General features: G+C 41.9%; 2 protein-coding genes and 1 pseudogene across 2 annotated transcripts; 2 read left to right on the top strand and 1 right to left on the bottom strand.

The window, feature by feature from the left end:
- Positions 1 to 9: 9 nt before the first annotated feature.
- LOC129827109 (MICAL-like protein 1) lies at positions 10 to 7346 on the top strand (annotated as a pseudogene).
- Positions 7347 to 7797: 451 nt separating this feature from the next.
- LOC129827177 (DNA-directed RNA polymerases I, II, and III subunit RPABC2) lies at positions 7798 to 10343 on the top strand. The gene is made up of 5 exons (XM_055887931.1): positions 7798 to 7932; positions 8252 to 8321; positions 8612 to 8742; positions 9471 to 9542; positions 9678 to 10343. Exons 1-5 carry the CDS (start codon positions 7913 to 7915, stop codon positions 9766 to 9768), a joined length of 384 nt encoding a protein of 127 aa, XP_055743906.1. The 5' UTR covers positions 7798 to 7912; the 3' UTR covers positions 9769 to 10343.
- Positions 10344 to 14841: 4498 nt separating this feature from the next.
- Positions 14842 to 22879, bottom strand: LOC129827161 (transcription factor Sox-10-like). The gene is made up of 4 exons (XM_055887930.1): positions 22708 to 22879; positions 17696 to 18547; positions 15835 to 16100; positions 14842 to 15713 (listed from the first exon to the last, which is right to left on the bottom strand). The coding sequence occupies exons 2-4, from the start codon at positions 18136 to 18138 to the stop codon at positions 14932 to 14934; spliced, it is 1491 nt and encodes a 496-aa protein (XP_055743905.1). The 5' UTR covers positions 18139 to 18547; positions 22708 to 22879; the 3' UTR covers positions 14842 to 14931.
- Between the last annotated feature and the right edge of the window lie 912 nt (positions 22880 to 23791).

Below are 23791 nucleotides of genomic sequence, written 5' to 3'. Positions count from 1 at the left end.
CAGTTTCAGATTTCTAGCGGTTTTCTCTACCCTCTAGCGGGACGAAGGTGTACTGCTGTACATGTGTAGTCAGTACAGTTACCGTGTGGTACAGTAACGGGTTTGTTTTGGTGTTTATTCTTTGTGATCAACTCTTCGGGATAGTACATTATCTCGGAAAGCTACGATCGCTAAACAACGTAACACATTTATTAAAATGTAACCCAACGGTGATTCGAACGAAAAAAATACTTGAGTGAAGAGATGTATTGTTGTGTCAACATTTTACAGCAAATAAACCCGTGAACGTGGACGTTGCTCGCTATTTTTTCCTTCAAGGATCTACTTCGCTGAGATTAGAGAATTTTGGGGAACAACACATTGGAAGCAAATTACAGTGAAGTCGCATAGGTTTTCTCAGTAAAAACAATGTTGAACTTGGTTTGACTTGGTCGACAAATATAGCCAACAAGCTAACGTAGCTAGTGGGTGTGCTAAACATATTTGAATATCCAGGATCTGACAGGTTGAGGTTGAAGTGGTTGTTGACTTTCTCAATTTAACATGGGAGGATGAAATTCTATCATGGGGTCATTGAAAGCTTTAAAAGAATGGTGTGGCATAAAATGCGAAAATTACCCCAATGTGGAGCTAAGGAACATGTCTTCTTCATTCAGAGATGGATTGGCGTTTTGTGCCAATATCCACAAACACCGACATGATTTGATGTAAGTATATCAAATAAATTAGAATAGGATTGTGAACTCTCCTGTGAGCTTCCCCATCCTCTCTACTACTGTGGGCCATGACAGCTCTGCCCCAGTCAGTGTATTGTATGTGAGTACATTGTTGACAGTAGGCCTATAGGACGCACAGTCGGACTCAGTTCCTGCCTGTCCTTAGGCTGATCCAGAGCGGCTGGCAAACTCTACTGTAGCTGTAGCAGGGACCTGAATCCTGTCACAGTGGATTTGTCTGCCCTGATACACGGAACCACAGCATGGCCTAAACTCCAAGTTAACTCTCCTTAATCTTACTCTCTATCTTTTCCTCTCCCCCCTCCATTCTTTAATGGAAATGTCTCTAATGTTAAACATGTAAAGTGTGGTGTGCCGCAGGGCAGCTCTCTTGGCCCTGTACTTTCTTCTATTTTTACTAATGGCCTGTCACTGGCATTAAACAAAGCCTGTGTGTCAATGTACAAGGATGATTGAACCCTTCATGCGTCAGCAACCGCAGCTAGTGAAATCACTGGAACCCTGAACAGAGATTTGAAGTCAGTTTTAGAATGGTTGGCCAGTAATAAACTAGTCCTGAACATCTCTAAAACTAAGAGCATTGTACCTGGTACAAATCACTCCATAAATTCTAGACCTCAGCTGAATCTGATAATGAATAATGTGGTTGTTGAGCAAGTTGAAGGGACTCAATTACTTGGAGTTACCTTGGATTGTAAACTGTCATGGCGAAAACATATTGATTCAATGGTTGTGAAGGTGGGGAGAGGTCTGTCCGCGGTAAAAAGATGTTCTGCTTTTTTACACCACACTCTACATAGCAAGTCCTGCAGGCTCTAGTTTTATCTTATCTTGATTATTGCCTAGTCATATGGTCAGGTTCTGCAAAGAAGGACCGAGAAAAACTGCAGCTGGCCCAGAACAGAGCAGCACGTTTTGCTCTAAACTGTAATCGGAGGGCTAATATCAATACTATGCATGGCAGTCTCTCTTGGCTAAAAGAAGAGGAGAGACACGTTCTTGTATTCATAAGAAACATTGTGTCGAAAATTACAAATTGTTTACATAGTTGACTTACACACATCACTGACACACACACTTACCCCACCAGACATGCCACCAGGGGTCTTTTCACAGTCCCCAAATCAATAACAAATTCAAGAATATGTACAGTATTATATAGTGCCACGGTGGCATGGAACTCCCTTCCATCACAGATTGTTCAAGTGAACAGCAAACCTGTTTTTTAAAAACAACAGCAGATAAAGCAACACCTCATGACACAATGCCTCATCTCTATTTGACTCAGATATTGTGTATGTATTGTTATGTAGGCTGTGTGTGATGTTTTACATTTATGTAGTTCTGTCCTTGAACTGTTCTTGTCTATTAATGTTCTGTATTGTGTAATATTTCATGTTTTGTGTGGACCCCAGGAAGAGTCGCAGCAGCTGTCGCAGCAGCTAATGGGGATACTAATAAAATAACTAATCCCTCCCTCCCTCCCTCTTCTTCATTACATCCCAATGTTGTTGGGGTCTGCGATGGCCCATCATTTGTATCACGTAGTACTATTCTGCTTTTGCTCCAGAGACTTCAACTCCCTCTCCAAAAGATAATGTTTATGAAAACAACCATCTGGTGAGTTTTACGTAATTATGTTTTACCTGCATGCATGACTGGCTCAATGCATGTTTATGTTCATACATTGCACTACATCTTTTTATATTGTTCTATCTGTCTGGCATTTCATTATTGATCCCTGTCTCCTACCAGGTATTTGAGGTCGCACAGTCAAAGCTGAGCATCCCTGCATTGCTGGATGCTAAGGACATGGTGTCCACAGAAGTGCCAGACCGGCAAAGTGTCATCACTTACCTCTCCCATTACTACCACTGCTTTAACAAGAAGTCTCATGGTGTGTGGCTAAATTGTGTCATAGTCAAATTGGGAAAACAGCACATGGTTCGTTCCACCTTTCTTTGTTTGTCAAATATGTGTGTATTCAAAGTGTTCATCTTTACTAAGCAGCCAGTCCAGACAGTTTGAAGACGCCATGTGTCGCAGAGTGCTCCAGTCACTCCAAGACACAACCTGACTCTCTTGGAGGTTTGCAGCCAGCCAAGGTAATGTAATAAAATTGTTATGAAGCCATTTTTATTTTGAATTTTTTATTACTTCATCTCAAATCAAAGTTATTTATCTCAATCTCCTCTTTCATCCCAAATTCTCACATTTCTTCCTCTTTACTGTTGCCATTGGCTGACCTCCCCTGCTCAACAGTCAAGGACAGAGGAGCGATCCAACAGTGGCAGGCCATGCAGCATTTGTGCCTCCTGCACGAAGCACGTCCACCTGGTGCAGAGACATCTCACTGAGGGGAAACTCTACCACCACAGCTGCTTCAGGTAACACTACTGCTCAGAAGGCAACGCTAGCTTATCCTTATCTGCAGACAGGGAAATATAATCTGTGATTTGTGTCCCTCTCATGTCATCCTGTGTTTCTCTTTCAGATGCAGTGTGTGTAGCAGCACTCTCTTACCAGGGTCTTACAAAGAGGGGAGTGAAGTTGGCTCCTTAGTCTGCACCCACCACTTGACAGCCAGTCAAAATGCCCACCCCGACTACAGTAAACAAGCTGGATCAATAGAGAATCTGCCCAAATTAGATGAGCAGGAGGTGACACTATCTCAGGGTGGATTTACAGACAACCCCGATCTCTCGGATTTTATTAGAAAAACAGACTCAGGTGAGACAGTTATTTTTGGAAGAGGAGAGACAGAGACAGAGGGAGGTGAGAGAAAGACAAGGCATGACACACTTAAGAAGCAAAGGCCACCCTGTCCTCCAACTCCCACTGTAGAAGAGGGAAAGCTTGAAGAAGCAGGGACACGGCCCATTCAGACAACAGAAACACTCACTGTAACTCCAGACAGCGGTTCGGCTTCTGCAAGCCCTGGACGGCCAGCTCCTGCACCCAGACGGGTGTTAGACACCACCCCTCCTCGTCCTGCACCTAGAACCCGTCCACCTAAAGCCATGGACAGCCCCCTTGTTTCTGGTGAGTAAGACAAAACCACCCACTCCAGCTTCTCAATTCTGACCTCACTTTACGACTGTATGAAGAGTATGTCATTGTTATCAGAATATTTCAGTACACTCAATTCTGTGTAGACTCCCCATCTTCTCCTCATTTGAAACATATCCACTAAATGTTTCTCTGTCCATCTCCCTCTCTCTGCAGGTTACCCAGTTGATAATAAAACTTTACCCAATCCTTCTCGCAGGTAGGTTTGACATAACACATTATGTATCAGACATAACACATTATGTAACTTTGAGTAGAATTGTCCAATTAATGGCTATTTATTTCTTTAACTTTTGACATCAGGTTTGGCCAACCCAGTGGGCCCTGTAAACCCAAACACCCACCGTGGCTGGAGCTTGTCCAGCCAGGGCCCTGGCCAAAGCTGCCCCCTGCCCCACCCCCTAGAATGCCCAAGTCCCCACGCTCAGGCTCTATACCCTCCCTCAGAGGGAGTTGGTACAGAGTGAGAGAACCCCCTCCCAACCCCTTTGGGGAGTTTGAGGATGAGGAGGCTGATGATGATTACACAGGGGAAGATAACACAATGAGTGGTGCTGCAGGCCAAGCACAGCCCTCAATGGTAACCAGCCAGACATGGTGTGGTACCAGTCAGTTAGCTGAAGCAACCAGCTCACATTGCCAAGTTAATTTAGAGGACACATCCAGAGAAGTTGACAAGTCTAGTATTGCTGGAGTGGATGACACAGTAAATTTACCTGAAATTGCTAATGCACCAAAGGTAGAAAGTTTAGCTGAAGCAGGATGCTCAATTCCTGTATCTAATTTAGCAGAAGAACCTTGTTCAATTGGTATATCTGAGTCAGCTGATGTTGGTTGGATAGCTAACATGGCTGAAGCAGCTGGCGCACTTGATGTGTGTAATTTAGCAGATGTTGGAGTTGGAGAATCAACCAACTTGTCCAAAGCAGCTAGTTCACTTGGTTTGTCTAATTTGACTGAAGCCAAAACCACAAGTTCATCTTACTTGGCTGAGGCTGCTAGTTCCCTTGATGTATCTAATCTAGCTGAAGTAGCCAGATCACACAGTGTATGTGGTCTAGCTGGAGATAGTGGGTTAGGAGGTCTAGTTGGAGGAATTAGTGCACCTAACATATCTAATTTAACTGAAGAAGCTAGTTCATATGGTGTTTCTGAAGCTTCTGCCGGTTCACTTAGTGTGTCTAATTTAGCTGGAGCTGATAGCATATGCAGTGTAACTGGAGCACCAAGTGCTCTTGGCAAATCAGATATAGCCCAGAGCCTCTCTTTGCCCAAGAGTGTGTCTGTGCCAGCAATCTCCACTAGTTCAGCCTGTACCCGAAGCCACCCCCCACCAACCTTGTCAACCAATGGAGCAGCAGCCAGTCCTTCACTGCTCAGACCCCCATCGCTCCCTAGTGTGTCTGAAGTGAGTGACTCTGGCCAGGTGCACACCCCCTCTCCCAAAATACAGAACATATAAGCTTGTATTACACAACACATGCATATTATGCAAAGATATCAGGTTAAGTGAGTTTCAGACTGAAACTATTTTCCAACATGTTAACATAAAAGACAACATGTTTTTCTAAGATTCTTGCATAACAACATCGTCCCTATACTGTAGGTTATAGCCTACTCGAGATAGCTGCTTGGACTGTGTGTGCTTGAATATTACAATTGTGGATTTCACAGAAATGTCTTCAATCTCCAATTTAGCAGGTATGTAAGGAGAACCCTTTCAATCGTAAAGTCTCCCCCTCTGAGTTCCCCAAATCCAAGCCTGCCCCTGGACATGGCTTTCCCCTCATCAAGAGGAAGGTGAGAGGATATCTCAGTATAATGAAATTAATCCATTATCCAGTGTTTTCTCCAAATCAGAACAGTCCCCTAGTACACATGCATGTCTCCTCAGGTGCAGACAGACAACTATGTCCCAGTGGAGGAGCTGCAGGTGGAGCTGGGGGAGCTGGAGAAACGAATGGACAGGCTGGAGCTGAGAGGGGTGGAGATGGAGAGAAGCTTGAGAGACTGCCAGAATGGTGAGTGTCTGTAGTTGTACGTGTCTGTAGTGTGCTTATTATTAACATCCAAGTAATTCTTCCGGTTATCATATAAAGTGTTGTTGTTAGAGATTATTTGTTATTGAGAAAACTAGTGTCATCCACCTGTTTGTTTCAGACCAGGAAGATGACATGTTGGTGGACTGGTTCACTCTAATACATGAGAAACAAATGCTTGTGCGCAGGGACGCAGAGCTGGTATACATGTAAGTGCACTGACCTGAAATTATATCAAAGCAAGACAGCACCTTCATAACACCTTTATTATCCCTGCTTCTTTTGTCATTCCCAACATATGGACAGTGTTGTAAATTAAATATTTATGGACCTGATGTATTTGTATGTGCACTCCAAGGGCCAAGCAACAGAATTTAGAGGAGAGACAGGCAGACGTGGAATATGAACTGAGATGTCTCCTCAACAAACCAGGTGAGTGGCCAGTTTTCACACGACCCTCCCTCAATTATCTACTACTCCTCAGCAATTATCAGTCTGCTATTATTAATTATGTGTTATGTGTTGTTATTTGACTAATCTAATTGTTTGTCTCTCCTCGTCTCCTCCTCAATCATCATCCCCCCCAGAGTGTAAGTGGAGTAAGGATGACCGTTATAGGGACCAGCAGTTGATGAAGGAGCTTGTCACCATCATTGAACAGAGGAACCACATCATCAACAGCTTGGATCAGGACAGGCAAAGGTGCATGAAAAACTCATAGATGAATACCGACAGCCATTGATTCAGACAAATTTCATTCAGCAGATAATTGATGCTCTTGCTCATACCTACCAATGGTTTGTCTTTTTCTGGGAAAAATAAGAAGATGTTCTGTTTTCCATGATCAAGAAGAAAGGTGAGGGGAAAGTATTTTCCTAGAGTGTTTATTTTGTTGTTGTCTTTTCTGTTTTTTCGTGTCTGTTCACTCTCTTTAATTCCTATTCCCTTAATACTACACCTCAGACTCCTTAATTTCTCAGAATTTGATCATGGTATCACTATTTCTCCCTCCTCAGATTTAAAAAAAGAGTCTGGGAAAGACCTGAAGTCGTTAAGAGCAAAGTTCAAGCCCATGAAGATGCTGAGTCATAAAGACTCTAAGAGCAAAGGCTCTCTAAAGAAGAAGAACTGAGTTGGACTCGGGCTCACCCTGTAAGGAAGGAACAAATAGGTCTATATTTGTGAACAAATACACATTGAGCCACAATGTAATGTCTCATAATTGTACAAATACATTTATGAAGATTACGTGTAAGAGATGGAGTCTCTTGGACTGTGGATGAGAGTGGATAAGAATTAAGAGAAGCCTCTGATGCAGAGTATATGCATTTTTTCCCCAAGTGAAAAAAACTATCCCCATTATACCTCCCCATTACACTGCACTTTTTGCACAAGATGTGATTGCTCCTGCATTCCGTAAAGCCGTGGTCAGCCTATTCTTTTTACAGTTCAACTTTGTTAAATTATATTTAATAAAACATTGTACTTTGTATGAACAGAATGTATTTGTATGACCATAATCTTTTGATAATGTTTTAAATGTAATTTTATTTTTTTATTTTTTTTCAAATGTACCTCATATGCCTAATGTATATTTCAAGAAAATAGTCTTTGCTACTCCAGATTGTGGCGATCCATTCCATTGCCTGTACAGTCTGATTTATTTGGAAAGATCTTTGTGAGATTTAGATTCACACTGTCTTCAGATCTTTGTTATTTATGTCTCGCCAATGTGGGAATTAACCACTTCTTGATAGGTATTTTATCATGCTCAAAACTACATTATACGATCTAAAAAATACACGTTTAGTTAGTATAATACATTTGGAAAAATAAACCTAAATATATATTTTTAACTATATATATTTTTTTTTTTAAATATCTCGTTCATGTGTTGAGTCGCTCTGCGGAACTATATAATATGGGGAAGTTGATAGTCTACCAATTAAGTCGACGCACTACGCGGCCGGAAGTCGGTTGAACAGATTATGTCTAGATGTTAACAACAGTGTCTTGAAATTCGCTATAAAAAACACTCGTTTTTTAACCAAACTAAAGTAAAGGAACATGTCCGACAACGAAGGAGAGTAAGTATATAGAATATTGTTATCAAAAAAAAAAAAAGTACAACGATGTATGTCGCATGTCCTTTTAGACTCAACGTAGGAACCTTCCATGTTCTCCCAGTGATTTTAGGTCAACGTGGTGACCTTTCATTTTTCTCCCAGTGAGAACATGAATCACTGGGAGAACATGAAAGGTTCCCACGTTGAGAGCCTAAAAAGACATACGACACACATTTATTGTACTTAACTAATCTAACTGGTTAAGTTAGCGCACGTTGCCTCCACTCCACTGTTTTCGTTTATTATTCTTTACACTTTACTCCTCTTGTTACCTATGCAGTTTTGATGATGGAGACTTTGATGACGCTGAAGAGGATGAGGGATTGGATGACCTGGAAAACGTTGAAGATGTGAGTTTGCCACCTATTTGTTCTTCCTAGTTAGCAAGGTATTAACTCTTAACGTTTATATAGTAAGCGTCATTGTATCTGGACAGATTTTATAGTGTTTTAGTAATCTCTTGTGATCTGTCATATTCCTCTGATGCTTTTTATTTCGCTACAATCAATCCATTACTGTCTGTCACCTATTCAATGTTCAACAATTTCATCACCAATTCAAACTCAATTTATAAAAATTCTCTCGACCTCTTCCTCTTTGCTCTCTCTGTCTGTTTCTTGTTGTCCTGACCTGTTACTAGGAGGACCAAGAGAATGTGAAGATCCTGCCTGCGGGGGAGGGGTCGCAGGCCAACCAGAAGAGGATCACAACCCAATACATGACCAAATATGAAAGGGCCAGGGTGCTGGGGACACGCGCCCTCCAAATAGCGTGAGTACACCTCAGCAGTGTTGCAATATGCTAGGAAAGTGAAACTTCCGCTTCTTTCCAGAAATGTCTTTCTGCCCTTGAGTCCCTGTGAATATGGTCTATTAAAAAGAGCCCGTGTCAAGCCTCTTTGCTGAGAGCTAGTAACCATCGATGGGTTTCTCAAATTAACATTTTGGAAGTTAATTAAAATACGATATAGAGATGACCTTTATCTCTTACATGGCTGTAATGCATATGTATGATTCCACCCATGTCTTGCCTTTACTCAAGACAGTCATTTGTCTAAAGGTAAATATCAATATTATAACAGAGAAACTAGGTCTCAACTAGCTAAAAAAAAAAAAACATAATACACATGACAACTGACTGCATTCTAAATGATCAAATACAAAGATAAAGCTAGCTGTTTTGGTAAAGAATTACAACAAAACATTCCAATGTGAATCACAACCTTACACCGTAATGTTTGAAGAAAAAATGGCAGCAGTGGACACGGAAGATAAATCTCCTCCCACGTGGATGCCACGTTCCCAGCATATTACAACAGATGTTTATTTTTGCCACTACTACAGGTACCACTCACCTTGTGCTCTTGCCATATTCTCTACCTCAGGTGTCAACTGCAGGTTTAGTTGGTGACCGGTAATCTGCTGAGTATGTGGAGGAATGTATAGTCTATCTCTGTCATGTTGTCTTTCTCACTATTCATAACTTTCTCTGTGATATAGGATGTGTGCCCCAGTCATGGTGGAGCTGGAGGGAGAGACAGACCCTCTGCAAATTGCCATGAAAGAGCTAAAGTAAGCTATGCTTAATCTCATAGTTTTTGTTTTTTTCTAGTTTATGATGGAAGGAGTCTAAACAGTTTGATACTTGGAGAGTGCCTGTTACTCTTCAGTATATGATTGAGTGTGTTTTTTCTGTGACTGTTACAGGTGCAGGAAGATCCCCATCATCATCCGCCGGTACCTTCCTGATGGCAGTTATGAAGATTGGGGCTGCGACGAGCTCATCATTACAGACTGAGCCAGACCAAACCGGACAGGCAGGGCCAGACCACCTCGCAACCCACTAGGCTGGTGTGAGTGCAAGCTTTTGTTCCAGAAAGCATTAACACACCTTATTTAACTAGTCGGGGTCTATTTAAGACTATGATTCATTGATTAGTCAAATCTTGTGTGTTACTGCTTGGCTGGAACAAACGCCTGCATACATACTGGTCCTTTGCTATAACCTCACCTGCACTGTGCCAACCAGCTCTACAGACAACCTGCAGAGTGAAGTCATCAATTAATAAGTATTTTACATTTTAGGCCTGTGACCTCTCCCACTGTATCTCCATTTATTTTGAAAGCATTGAAGCATATGAAGTGAAAGTAGGGCTTTTAAAAGCTATGTGCTGCTGTGTACAGCTGTCATTCACAAGGGAGAATTGTAACGCATGTCTACATTTACATTGTGTTAGGAAAAAATTTAATTGTGATTATGAATAGTTTTATGACGAGGAAGAGCAGTTGTTGTGAAAGAGCTCTTTGTTTTATTGTGATTAAATTGTTTTGTAAGAAAGTACTTTTTGTATTTTTCTTACCCAACACAATTGACTTATTGCATGGAGGTCTCAATATGTGACTGTTTTTATAAGGTTTAGAGCAAAAAAAGTATCTGCAAAAAATTTTTTCATGCAGTGTTAATTGCAAAACATCTGTAATGAAATACAAATGGTACAACTCACAAATTAATTTGAGTGAATAACTTGCTGAAACAATTTCAACTATGTTCTGAACAAAACGTCTTTAAATGATCCTCCCAAGAACTGAGATTTCTTAGAAATCTTTGTCATATTTCTGAGATATCAACATCATATGTTTTTCTGTGAGGCTGGCGGAAGTCCTGAGTCACACTGACATGACCCAAACACAATTATAGACTGAAGGAATGTGTTGCGCTGGATTTTACTGTATCAGTTGTCTTTTACTCTGTACCGTACAAAGCTCTTGCACCTACTTCTGAATTGTACACTTAGTACAGATAAAACACCTATCCAACCCAACACCCCTAATCACATGGATATGTTTTCACAACAGTCAGTGTTCTTTCTCCAGTTTGAGTTCCACAGTCAAAAAGCTATTTTATATGATCATGGAAGTTGTACCCATACCTCCCGATGATGGACAGATAGTGAAACTGACATAGCTCTCACCCTCTTACTTGTTCTATCTTCAAACAGACAAGCACAGTCAGTTCGTTGTTTTAGTGGAAATGGGTTGTTATTGAGGCAACGATCCCTACCCAAGGTTGGGAGAGGGTGCTGAAGAGGGACCCTTGCCCAATTAGCAGATTTGGTGTAACGGGCCATGACACCCCAGTCTAGTTTTACTCTAGTCCTTAGAGTGGGCTGACATTCCTACAGGCTGAAGGAGTAGAAAGAAAGAAAGCTGTTGGAAAGAGAATGAGTGATATGCCCAGGTCAAGCAGCAAGAAAATAGATCTTCTCTGCCTTAGTCAACCAGTGCCGTGCATTTAATGGCCTGTGACGCTTTTTATAGGAAACCATTTCATTTAAGCCGTTCAACCATCCACATTTCATTTCTTAGCTATATTTAGCATGATTTAAGAGGTCCACAATGGGGAATGGCATTGGCAGTATCTTTTTTTTGCTTGTTTTTTTGGGTCGCAATGAATTTGGAAGACTCCCTGCCTGAGGATGGCAAGGCATTCCTTTCATATGGGACCCAAGATCTTCACATGACCATTTCCTCAACCACAGAAAAGGGGGCATCGCTAGGGTAGATCCACTCTGATGATGGCGTACGTGCATAATGTCTGTCCTCTGCCCTGGGCCTACACTTAACACCCTCCTTCTGTGTTCTCTTGTCCCCCCATTCACCTCTGCCTAGAAACTTCTGTCCATTTTTATACCCATTCCACGAAACGACACCATTTGAATATCCTGCAGCCTCCCTCTTTTCCTCCATCATACAAGCATTTTGCCCACATCTCTATCTCTCTCTCCAGTTTTGGAATGTTTTAATCCCATTACAGTCCCAACCTGAGCAGGGAGGGGAGTTTGGGGATGGGTGGGGGTGCAGAGACTGTGCAGCCAGTATGAGAGTCCCTTTGTATCCCAGCGAGCTACAGGCCAGGCAGTTATGGGTATGGCTCCCTCATTGCCCCGTTTCCCTCCACCCCCTGCTCCCTCTCAATGGCTCTCTTTGTCTTACCAAAGTATCACACAGCCGATTAAATAGAGGGAATTAGAGTCAGGCTTAACCCACAACACACAATCACACACAAGCATGGACATAGGCATATACACACATGATTTAAACTGCTGAAGTGCGTGTAGTGGGACCAGTCAGAGCAGTGGACCATAGTGGGGTTCAGTGTTGTCTGTATGGTGCTGTGTAGCCTGTGCAAAGAACAGCAATATCCAGCAAAAGGGTTCTGTGCCTAGAGCTCATGGATGAGGACTGCCATGGTTTTCAATATTCTGTAATCATACTCAGCCTAACTGAATTAGCCATGATCCATTCGCTGAAATTGCTTTTGTTAAGTGTATGAAACAATGAATGAGTTACTGCAAGCTGTGCATAACTGCTGTTGTTGCATCGCCTAGCCCAAGCCCTAACCCTAGCCTAATTATGTAATGTGAGGAAAATAAGAAAATAATTCACGTTGGCAAGTAGCATTTATGGTATATTGGAATTAACTGTTTGTTGTCCAATGTCATCTTACCTTTCTCAAGGCAGCCGGTATAAAAACATTAGTGGAGACAGACTTTTACAAAAGCAGAAAGAATACAGTTTTATTTAGTGTGAGAGAAATTCATTAGTCATCACGTCGCTAAGGTCTTGTTTCCACTAGTATTTACAGGTTGTTTTGTTCTGCTGGCAACACTTACTGAGAAAACACAAAACACCAAAACAACAATAACAGCCGAGTTTTCAACACGGTGAAGAAAACCTGTTAACAGCGCATAAAAACATAATACCAGCAAATATAAATAATAATTGTAATATTCATAAGAACAAGCCATTCCTAAAGCAAGACGTAGGATTTAAAATGAAATGTCATGTGCTTCAAGACATAATGTACAAAAACAGACCAAAAGTAATTCTGGGCCAAAAGGAAGCACTACCATTTTTTAAAATAATAACATTGAAATCACATATATTAGAATAAAATAAACATACAAGGTATTATTTCACATTACAAGATGAAGGGGCATCCAACTTTAACTACAGGTACTGTTATTTAGGAGTTGTCTCTTGGTACCTCTCTTTAGAAAATAACCCCTTGGATTGTTGCTATTCTGTTGCAAACAAGGGGTTGGTATTTCATTACATAAAGGCCAGTTTGAGATCTTACCCTCTGTAGACTCGAGAACTCATTCATGCATGCTATTACTCACTCAATCTCAGGCAACTGTGTTTCTATGATGGCATTTCAGAAAAGCCATAAACAGGTAGCAAAAATGTTACAACAACTATCTACAAATCTAACATTTTACACTGAATACGGTACACTGAGTGTACAAAACATTAGGAACACCTTCCTAATATTAAGTTGCAGCCCCTTTTGCCTTCAGAGCAACATCAATTTGTTGGGGCATGGACTACAAGGTGTTGAAAGCATTCCACAGGGATGCTGGCCCATGTTGACTCCAATGATTCCCGCAGTTGTGTCAAGTTGGCTGGATGTCCTTTGGATGGTGGACCATTCATGATACACACGGGAAACTGAAACTGTTGAGCATGAAAAACCCAGCAGCGTTGCAGTTCTTGACACATTGAAACCAGGGCGCCTGGCACCTACTACCATACCCCGTTCAAAGGCACTTTAATATTTAGTCTTGCCAATTCACCCTCTGAATGGTACACATACACAATCCATGTCTCAATTGTCTCAAGGCTTAAAAATCTTTCTTAAACTTTTCTCCTTCCCTTCATCTACACTGATTGAAGTGTATTTAACAGGTGACATCAATAAGGGATCATAGCTTTCACCTGGATTCACCTGATCAGTCTCTGTCATGGAACGAGCAGGTGTTCCTAATGTTTTGTACACTCAGAGTATAGACACATTATGAATGTCAAACAATTGAGAAAAATGTGAGGGCAGTGGTGCAGACTTTTCAGTGTAGTAATGGCAAAACATTGACAATATAATGACATTAATAGTAAAGATTATAACAATGAAAATAATGTATTATGTCTGCTGAAGATACATACTTAATGACCTCAATTTTGGTTAATAAAAGATGATTATATCAAATCATTATGTAGCATTGTCTTCTTATTCGCTATTCAGTTTTGAAATGTTCTCTGTTAAAGAGACAATGCTGAATCAACATAATAGTCAGTGCCATGGAAAAAAATATTGAGGTTGATAAATCAATATAGTGTTGAGGGTATGTCACCAAAGAGCTGTAATCAGGTCAGAAAAAATGTGTTGACCTTAATTCAACATCAATGTAGTACTGTAATACAGTGTCATACGGAGAGAAACAACTTAAATAATTTTTTCCTCTGTCTTTAAAGTTTTGGTTTCAAAACTTTGGTCATTTTAATTTATAAAACATTTGTAGAAACAGATTTTCTGGACTGTATGCCCTTTGTTATAGATATACAGTATATTCCAATTACAACATAGGCAACTTGCCATTTAGCAGACAAATGTATCCAAAGCGACTTACAGTCATGTGAGCATACATTTTACGTATGCACGCGGTTCAGTCGATACAAGAAATTGTAAGAAATATGCCTCTGGGCCAATCACAGAATATGTCATTGATTATATATTGGATATTGTGTTACATCATGTAATTAATCTGTTTTCAACATGCCTGAGATGTAGATGGATGGGCTAGCCAAACAGTGGGACTCTGTACTGTTGACATCTTCACCTCATAAAACCATTTCAACGATAAGCCTCTAGATTTGAATACGGATTTGATTTATTCTCTCTTATCCAACCCTCTGAGTACTCAACATTGAAGTTATACACCACACGTTACCCCATAAAATCATCTGATCTCCATTCCTCCTTGGACCCTACTGGTCTTCCTGCATCTGGGCCAGACCAGAAGGGGATTCCATCTCTCCACTGCCTCCAACCCAGGTCTCCTCCGCTCTGTGGGTCTGCCGTTGGGGCCAAATCTGCACCAGAGCCCTCTGCTCCCGGTCTTTGTCAGGGCCGCGACAGGGTGGTGTAGACCGGCTGCTCCCAGTGCGTGGGGCTGTGTGACTGTGGCACGCTGGATGGGTCAGTGATGGCTGTATACAGGGGCCTCTGCGAGGGCCCCATGTAGGAGAAGGCAGAGTACAGCCCTGAGGCCTGGCTGGAGTGGGCGTAGTAGGAACCCGAGGCCTGGTGGTCAGCATACTCTGCAAACTGGGCCCTGGAGGCCAGTGAGGGGAAAGCAGAGCTGTAGTGGGGCAGGCTGAGGGGAGTGTAGGTGACATGGGAACCCCCTGAGGATGCTTCGGCAAAGTGTCCCCCCGAGCCGGCCTCACTCTTAATCTGGGCCTTGGAGGGGTCGGAGCCCAGAGGTGAGGCATGATGCTGCTGGTGCTGCTTGGATAGCCACGCTGCAGAGTGTCCACTGGCCACGGCCAGGGCAGAGGAGATACCGTAGGCATAGGGAGATGCAGAGGACCCTGCTGCTGCCGCTGACCCAGCACTCTGTCCAATCCCCGGGTGCCCATTGGGGGGCAGGTACTGGTCAAACTCGTTCACATCAAAGGGCTCCATGTTGGCCATCACCTCGTGGCTGATCTCACCGATGTCCACGTTGCCGAAATCAATGTGTGGTTTGACTGACCCTGATCCAGAGCCACCTTCCGCTCCTACCCCCATTCCCCCACGGGAGCCACCTGCTCCACCACCCTCCCGCTTCCCATCGCCCGACTTCCCAGACTGGAGCTCCGTCTTGGGGGTGGTGGGTGGTGTAGGAGGGCTGTGGCTCTGGCCTGTGGGGAGACACAAAGCAGAGATGTCAGAGTTATTGTCAGCCTGGCTTGTGGTATATTATTTAGAATGGGGATGTGTGACAAACTGCATCGATAGGGCTGGTCAGACCCTGTGGCATACCTGCAGTATGTAGGTGGTGTCCATCAGCCAGAGGAGACCCCGCCCCCCTGACGTGGGCAGCCACGTCCAGGTGGAGGCTCTTGTAGTGCGATTGGCTATGGCTGACCTCACCCTCCGAGTGGCCGTCAGCTTCAGAGCCGGAGCCGGGTTTGCCGTTCTTGCGGCGGCGTGGCTGGTACTTGTACTCCGGGTAGTCCTTCTTGTGCTGCTTCCTCAGCCTCTCCGCCTCCTCGATGAAAGGCTTCTTATCACTCTCATTCAAGAGCCTATGAGGGAGAAAATCGTTTTTGAAATAACAATGATAGAACATTTTAATTTCATCCAGGAGGAACTTAAAGTAGAGGTGTTTTGTGCTGCTGATTTGATGCCTGTGTCAAACTCTAATGCAGTAAGCCATTCTGTTTGAATGAGGACATTACAGTAGTCTGAGAACATTTAACAGCATGTATTTTGATAACATGATGACGATAATATGTGTGTTAAGATAACAGTGACACAGTGCTGGTTCCTTTGACACCTCCACATCCCAGAGGTCAATAACCTTGTCCAACTCCAATAGAAGAATAATTACATTTTATTTACCAGGTGGTCTGTGTCAACTGGGACACATCCCCTTTTATATTCAATCTACTAAGTATTCTAGTATTTTACTTTTTTTTTTAAACGTCTAACTGGTGTAATGGCAACACACTCATAGGAAATGCTGCTATTCTCCTTGTTTAGCATTAAAACATTTTTAGAAAACAACAATTGACAATATTTCTACTGTGGAGATTATTTCTACCATCAGTTTTGCCTCTGAAACATTCACTTGATTTTCATCTCGTTCTAAATCGGATCCACCATCTTCACAGCTGCATCAGAAAACCTGCCCACACTAGGGGATTTTCGGCTGGACTGTAATGAAATTAAGACACAGGCTAAAGATGCATCCTGTGCACGTAACATAAATCCATATTACTGATGGTGGAGTCAGGGGGACTGGCATGAGAAAACACTGACCTTTGAGACTCCCAGTTCAGCATGTTTCTTGGACAATTATACAATCATGCGCGGGCTCAAGGTCAAGTCTTTATCTAATTAATGTTGCCTCCTTATAAGGTTAATGAATTAGCCTCTCTGGGCCTTCCCATCAGCACGCATTTGTCTGACCTAGCAACAGTCCTCCATATCTGTGTTTTAAAGGCTGACCGAACTAGCCATTCAACCCATTGACCAGTAAAATCTTGGATATCTTTTTACATAGTAGGTTCTTTAATATGGCACGCTCAATTACAAATGAGAGGGCTGTAAAAGTGTATATCTGCCATAATGGTCTGTGCTTTAAAATATATTGATGAGGGGATTACAAAAACCTCAGTAATTCCCACTGCAGCCATCTCCCTCCTAAACCACCATGAATTAAGTGGGTTATGAAATTGGGCATATCCAGTCACTATAATGTGAATACAAAAAAACGCATAACTACATGTTTTTTGTTTTCTGTAGGCTACATAATCAACATAATTATTTCATTTTTTTTTTAGGTAGAGCTTAAATCAACATTCCTTGATGGGGCAACTTTCTAACAAGCTTTATTCTGAGGTGGTAGAATATTATTTTAACATATCTCAGCTAATTTGGTTGAGAAACTCATTGCTGTAAAGAAGGGAACCTGCCTTGAAAAATCTAAAATCTATGACTTTTTAAGTTGTTTTGATGTTTTATGGGTCCATAATTCAAGTCTACTGTAGCATGAAGTGTCCTTTGAACTTTTGACCCAGAATGTTGTGACTAAGAACGCATTTGAACTTGTGTAACCCTGGATGTTTATTGTTGTTTATCAAAGCGGACCGACGCTGTAATTAACGCTTTCCCTTACCTCCATAGTTTCCCGAGGGTTTTGCTGAGCTCAGCGTTGTGGAGGTGGGGATACTGGTCTGCCAGTTTTCTCCGTGCGGCCTGTGCCCACACCATGAAGGCGTTCATAGGCCTTTTCACGTGCGGCTTGCTTTTGCTGCCGGAGTTTACACGCACAGGCATAGGTACGAGTGTCCAGTCGTAGCCGTTCAGCACCTGGCTCACTGCCTCGCGGATACCAATAGGAAAGCGATCGTCGTCTTCATCGGACTTGATGGAAATCCCGCCAGCTACATCGGATAGGGCGTCGTCGCCGACCCCCGTCAGCTGGGGCTGCGGTCCGGACAGGGGTGAGTCTCCTCCGCCTGCTGCACTGGAGGAGTGACCCGGTGACAAGGAGTGACCGTCGTCCGAGACCCCTGGACTCATTTCTAACTCAGATAAACTCTGCTCCTCTCCCGACATCTTTCCCCTCTTCCAAGAAAGCTTCCTCCCTCAGGTGAGTAACAGAAAGTGTACAGGGTATAGCTTCTTGACCTATTCAACTACTAAGCCTAGGCCTATCCCTATGTCTGAACTAATGAAGAAGTTCACCCTTTCTCAGGAATATAAACTATGCCTGTTTAAAACTAAAGGATTGCTTCTGTCACTCGAGGTCTCCTTTATATAAATTCCCAGTCAGTCTCAACTCTCAGTCTACGTTCTAAAATTCTGTTAGGATTCCTCATCAAAGTTCTTTCCATCCGTGTTGCTGGTATCTTACGCTGAGCGCGTATTGTGGATCCCAGTTTACCTGTTGATTCCCACCACTTGCTCCAGTAGCACAGTGTCCTCTCCCTTGCAGTCTTTGAAATTGTAGTCCTTTAGCTAAATACTGCAAAGGACATAAAGTAGAGTATGTATTAGAAAACAATACCCTAGTGAGTGAAATATAGAACATATTATTAAACTGGGTGGTTCGAGCCCTGAATGCTGATTGGCTGACAGCCTTGATATATCGGCCCATATACCACCACAGGTATGACAAAACATGTATTTGTACTGCTCTAATTACATTGTAACCAGTTTATAATAGCAATAAGGCACCTCAGGGTTTGTGGTACATTGCTTGCTCAGAATACTTTCATTTAATTAGCATATAAAGGATGTAATAGAAATTATTAGGAAAAGTGCAAAATTGCAATCATATAGAAGCGAATCTGAAGCCCATACAGTTAGTGCAGACGGTCTGTTATTCTAGCCCAGGTCTCGACTCCTGCTGACAAGCTACTGTTTAAGGTTTGGCACTTATTGCAAGCTCCCCAGAGAGAAAGTGTTGGAATAATACGAGCCCGCACCAGCACAGGGCTTCGATTTATACCTCGGAGCTCTTAGATAAACATGGGCTGGCGCTGGAAATATAAAACGCGTGGGTACGTGTGTGTATGCGCGTGTGTGAATTGGACACTGTCTGTTTGAAAAAGTATAGGCTATGGGTCTGTATGCGGCCTATTGGGGTCAAATGTGTAGTTTTGTCCATAGAATCAACGCCCGCCTGTGTAGGCCAACACGACCTTAACGTTTTGATTAAGCGAACTTGTGAACTGTAATAACAAACTATAGGCTGTTTGTTTTGGAATTGATTTAATCGTTGAATCAGTCATATTGTAGAAGTTAAATTCATAATGCTTGTCTCTCTAGTGCCCAATTGATCCTTTGTAACATTTGGATGCCACTGACATGCACACTGCAATGGTGGTGAATTATCAGAGCATTGGGGGGACTGTGCCATCTCATCGTGTACCTCAACCACGTCCTGTTGTGCACCTCGTGGTCACAATTAATCCCACTCTCCTTTCTGTACGCCGATTTGTTATCCTGTCCACGCACATAGCTGTTGCCCCCATGATAGCGTTACATTGGTCAGTAGGGAGAAGAGCATGTGGTGGGGTGATGATGCTTCCTTTGCCACGGCCCAACAGTGTTTAATTACAGTCGTATTAGGCCTAATGGATCGCATTGCAACGCCGTGATCTTGCAAAGAGATTTGACCGGTGCGTTTTAGTCAATAAGGTTTTGACTAATACCAAAATGCAGGTTAGACGTTGCCTTTCGTGGCTCTCATCCAGCAATAGCACGCCTCCTAGTATTTTCTCGAATAGTTGGACCATATGTCTGTTACATTGAAGCTTATTAACAAGTCTCTGGCACGGATGTTAATCCGAATAGGCCTATGTCGGTATGGGGATCTGCGCTCGCAACAAACGATCTACAATTGCGCGTCCGCATAAGAGGCTATGGGCCTACTTTTCATATGACAGGAGGACACTCACACACGCTACTTAGAATAAAATATTGAAGCTTTATACACTATTTATACAAAAGTATGAGGACACCCCATCAATTTAGTGGATTCGCTATTTTAGCCACAACAGGTGTATACAATCGAGCACACCGCCATGCAATCTCCATAGACAAACATTGGCAGTAGAATGGCCTTACTGAAGATCTCAGTGACTTTCAACGTGGCACCGTCGTCGGTTGCCACCTTTCCAACAAGTCAGTTCCTCAAATGTCTGCTCTGCCAGCTCGATCAACTGTAAGTGCTGTTATTGTGAAATTGAAACATATAGGAGCAACAACGGCTCATTCGTGAAGTAGTAGTAGGCCACACAAGCTCTCAGAACGGGTAACATTAGTTTGTCCTTAGTTGCAACACTCACTATGGGGTTCTAAACTGCCTCATGAAGCAATGTCAGCACAAGGACTGTTTGTTGGGAGCTTCATGAAATGGGTTTCCATGTCCGAGCAGCCACACACAAGCCTAAGATCACCATGCACAATTCCAAGCATAGGCTGGAGTGGTGTAAAGATCGCCGCCATGATGGAGTGGAAATGTGTTCTCTGGAGTGATGAATCACGCTTACCATCTGGCAGCCCAATGGACTGGGTTTGGAAGATCCCCGAATGCATAGTGACAACTGTAAAGTTTGGCGGAGAAGGAATAATGGTCTGGGGCTGTTTTTCATGGTTCGGCGTGGCCCCTTAATTACAGTAAAGGGACATCTTAACGCTACAGCATACAATGACATTCTAGACGATTCTATGCTTCCAACTTTGTGGCAACAGTTTGGGGAAGTCCCTTTCCTGTTTCAGCATGACAATGCCCCTGTGCACAAAGCGAGGTCCATACAGAAATGGTTTGTCGAGATCAGTGTGGAAGAACTTGACTGACCTGCACAGAGCCCTGACCTCAACCCCATCGAACACCTTTGGGATGAATTGGAACTACGACCCGCAGCAGTGTTCAAACATCTAGTGGAAAACCTTTCCAGAAGAATGGAGGCTGTTATAGCAGCAAAGGGGTGAACAACTCCATATTAATGCCCATGATTTTGAAATTAGATGTTCGAAGAGCGGGTGTCCACATACTTTTGGTCATGTAGTGTATGTATAGGCGAATAACGGGTTTGTAATGGACAATTAAGGCGACAATAATTGATGACAACTCCGATCTTGGTGCGCTCGCCCATTCGAATTGGTTGCAGCCAGAATAGAGTTCCTATGTTATACAATCGTGACAATTTTTTTTCAATTAGCAAATTTCTTTACAAAGAAAGTATTTTCACCAGGTTGTCCTTCAGATTAGTTCAGAACTATGAAAGACACACGGTTTGTCTGTCCTGTGATTATTAAAGCAGGAGTTAAATGCCAATTTATGCTCGTCCACATTGAAAACTCGTATCTAATGTATTGTCAATATAGGCTCTACTGTATATATATATTATGTAGCCTACAGTATATTGATTGTTCTCTACAGCCCTCTTAAATTGTGTTTATGATGTCTAACTTTCCATCAATTAGGCTTTTTCTATAGCAACCGTAATTCATTTACATGAAAGAAGTAGACTCCAAAGCCCTTCTTATCGCTTGACCTAACAATAAATTGCCCTTGATTTACGACAATATTTTCCCATGATTGATGCTGTAGTCTCTTTCCCTTGGTTAGTTGTAACGTGTTCATTTATTATAATAAAATTTAAAAAACTTTAACATATCCAGAAATGTGGAATAGCCTATCTGAATCTGAGTTTCTTTTTATTCCAAAACAATTGTCTCTAAACAATTTAATAAAACGTGACAATTCTATGACCTATTTGAGTTTTATCGTGAATTTGGCCTTCGAGTTTGAGTTCTGATGCAGGTCTAGAATATTGTAGGCATTGAGCAGTTTGTTGGCACTAACCACTGATCAGAGATGACGAGAACACGTCCAGCTTTTAACGCATTATGAAATGGATGATCTTGTTGACTAACTTTCTCTCAATGATGAGTATATTAGTCAACCTGTAAATACTCACGAATAAATAGGCATAATACTTTCAAATGCCTCATCTCGTTGAAAATAGTTCCATGCGTCATGAATGTTGGGATAGTCAGTAGATGTAATTAAGGAGTCACATTTTGATGTTAATGGGAAAAGTTTCGTTGATTTCAACTTGAACTCGATCAATCCCTGACGTTATATCTAAAACTATATTTTTCACTGGTCTAGAAATAATTGTATAACTTCGAAAGGACCGTTTAAGACAAGGCACACCTAAACGGAATACATAACTTTGAAGCTGGTTCATAATTGAAATTGTATGTCTGTAGGCCTATTTGTATTAACCTATATAGTCTGTAGCATACACTTGCAAAAAATATATGTAATATTTTGCTGGGATGCGTATTAAACATGTATTTCTCCTGCCAGTCACGATAATCATCTCCTGCTATAACAAAGCAGGCGATGCCCACTTTACACAGCAGGATTATCCTAAGAGACGTTTTAAATGTAACAATAATAATATGATAATAGTTATAATGATAATAGCCTAATAATAATAGTCTAATAATTTAAATTAAACAATGATTTAGAAAAGATGCAGGTGTAATACATCATTTCTAACTGCACAATTTAGATGAACTTTATGGCTTGATTATTTGACAAATGAAAGAGAGAGAGAGAGAACAGCAGAGACAGGAAAGTATTTCAAATGCTAAGCACCTTACTTCAGTAATGAAAAATGAGGTCGCCCGTTTAGCACGAGAGTCCGTGTGTTCCCGAGTTTCCAAAGTGACGCTCGCGCTCACTCCCTAGCCCCCTCGTTCGCGCTGCCCTTCTATGAATGCCTGCTCTGTGTCGCGCGCCGGGGCTTAAAGAGCTCTGTTGTGTGAGGAAAGAGAAAAAATTGTGGGGAAAAGTCTTAAAGGAGCAGCAAACTTACACACATGCAACACCGGCAATCAATGTGATTGGTCGATGATTATTTTGCTCAGTTTCCTGCAGGGCAGGATCTCACTGTCAAAATTAGCATCAATATTATGCCAATATTATCACTACCTGAATAATGTGGAGACGCCTCGATTGTTTTGGTTAGGTAGGCTGTAGTGCCTTCAGATTCTGTGGAATGAGATGCTGCATTTGGGTTTGGGTATTTCAGACTTCTCAAAAGCAATATCTAGCCTATGGAAAATCCTTTCACAAAAATGTATGTGATATCATCCATATTTGGGGTGTGCTACTTTTTGACCCTCTTGTGGTGATCAGAGTAGGGCAATTCCAATGTGGAACAGAAAAATATCCGTTTTCTATTAACATTTATTAAGATTCAAAACCATAATTCAGTAAGAAATATAATTTTGTCTACGATGTGATTTTTCAGATCCATGTTAAACTCATACGTCATTATAGCCATTACAGATTGGGGAGCAGCTTTTTTAATGTGCTGGATGTTTTATATTATTGACTTAGAATTAGGGATTCCATCTCTAAATGTAGGCATAGACTAAATATCTATATAATGCTCAAATCATAAAAGAGCAATGTTGACTATGATATTTGTCATGTTAAATGTATTAGAGAAGGATATTAGCGGCATGCGCAATCCTTTACTGAGAGATTTTAATTTGCAAAAGCTTATAGGGCCACACCAAAAAGAGACCTTAAAAACATAAGCCATCACTCAATTTCAAATTAAAAATGATTTGTGTTTCTGAATAATTCATAAGGCCTGTAATATAAATAGGTCTACCGGCTAGCCTTATGTGCTTTTACGCAGGAGGTACATTGATATTTACCAAACTCCACAATATC

Source organism: Salvelinus fontinalis, chromosome 2, assembly GCF_029448725.1.
Source record: "Salvelinus fontinalis isolate EN_2023a chromosome 2, ASM2944872v1, whole genome shotgun sequence".
Classification (NCBI taxonomy): domain Eukaryota; kingdom Metazoa; phylum Chordata; class Actinopteri; order Salmoniformes; family Salmonidae; genus Salvelinus; species Salvelinus fontinalis.
This window is presented reverse-complemented; position numbering and strand designations above follow the sequence as displayed.

Coding starts and splice junctions, on each gene's coding strand:
- LOC129827177 (XM_055887931.1), top strand. CDS start 7,913: ATGTCCGACAACGAAGGAGA. Junction 8,743..9,470: donor ACACGCGCCCTCCAAATAGC/GTGAGTACACCT, acceptor TCTGTGATATAG/GATGTGTGCCCCAGTCATGG. Junction 9,543..9,677: donor ATTGCCATGAAAGAGCTAAA/GTAAGCTATGCT, acceptor TGACTGTTACAG/GTGCAGGAAGATCCCCATCA.
- LOC129827161 (XM_055887930.1), bottom strand. CDS start 18,138: ATGTCGGGAGAGGAGCAGAGTTTATCTGAGTTAGAAATGAGTCCAGGG. Junction 16,101..17,695: donor ACCCTCGGGAAACTATGGAG/GTAAGGGAAAGC, acceptor TCTCCCTCATAG/GCTCTTGAATGAGAGTGATA. Junction 15,714..15,834: donor ACACCACCTACATACTGCAG/GTATGCCACAGG, acceptor GTCTCCCCACAG/GCCAGAGCCACAGCCCTCCT.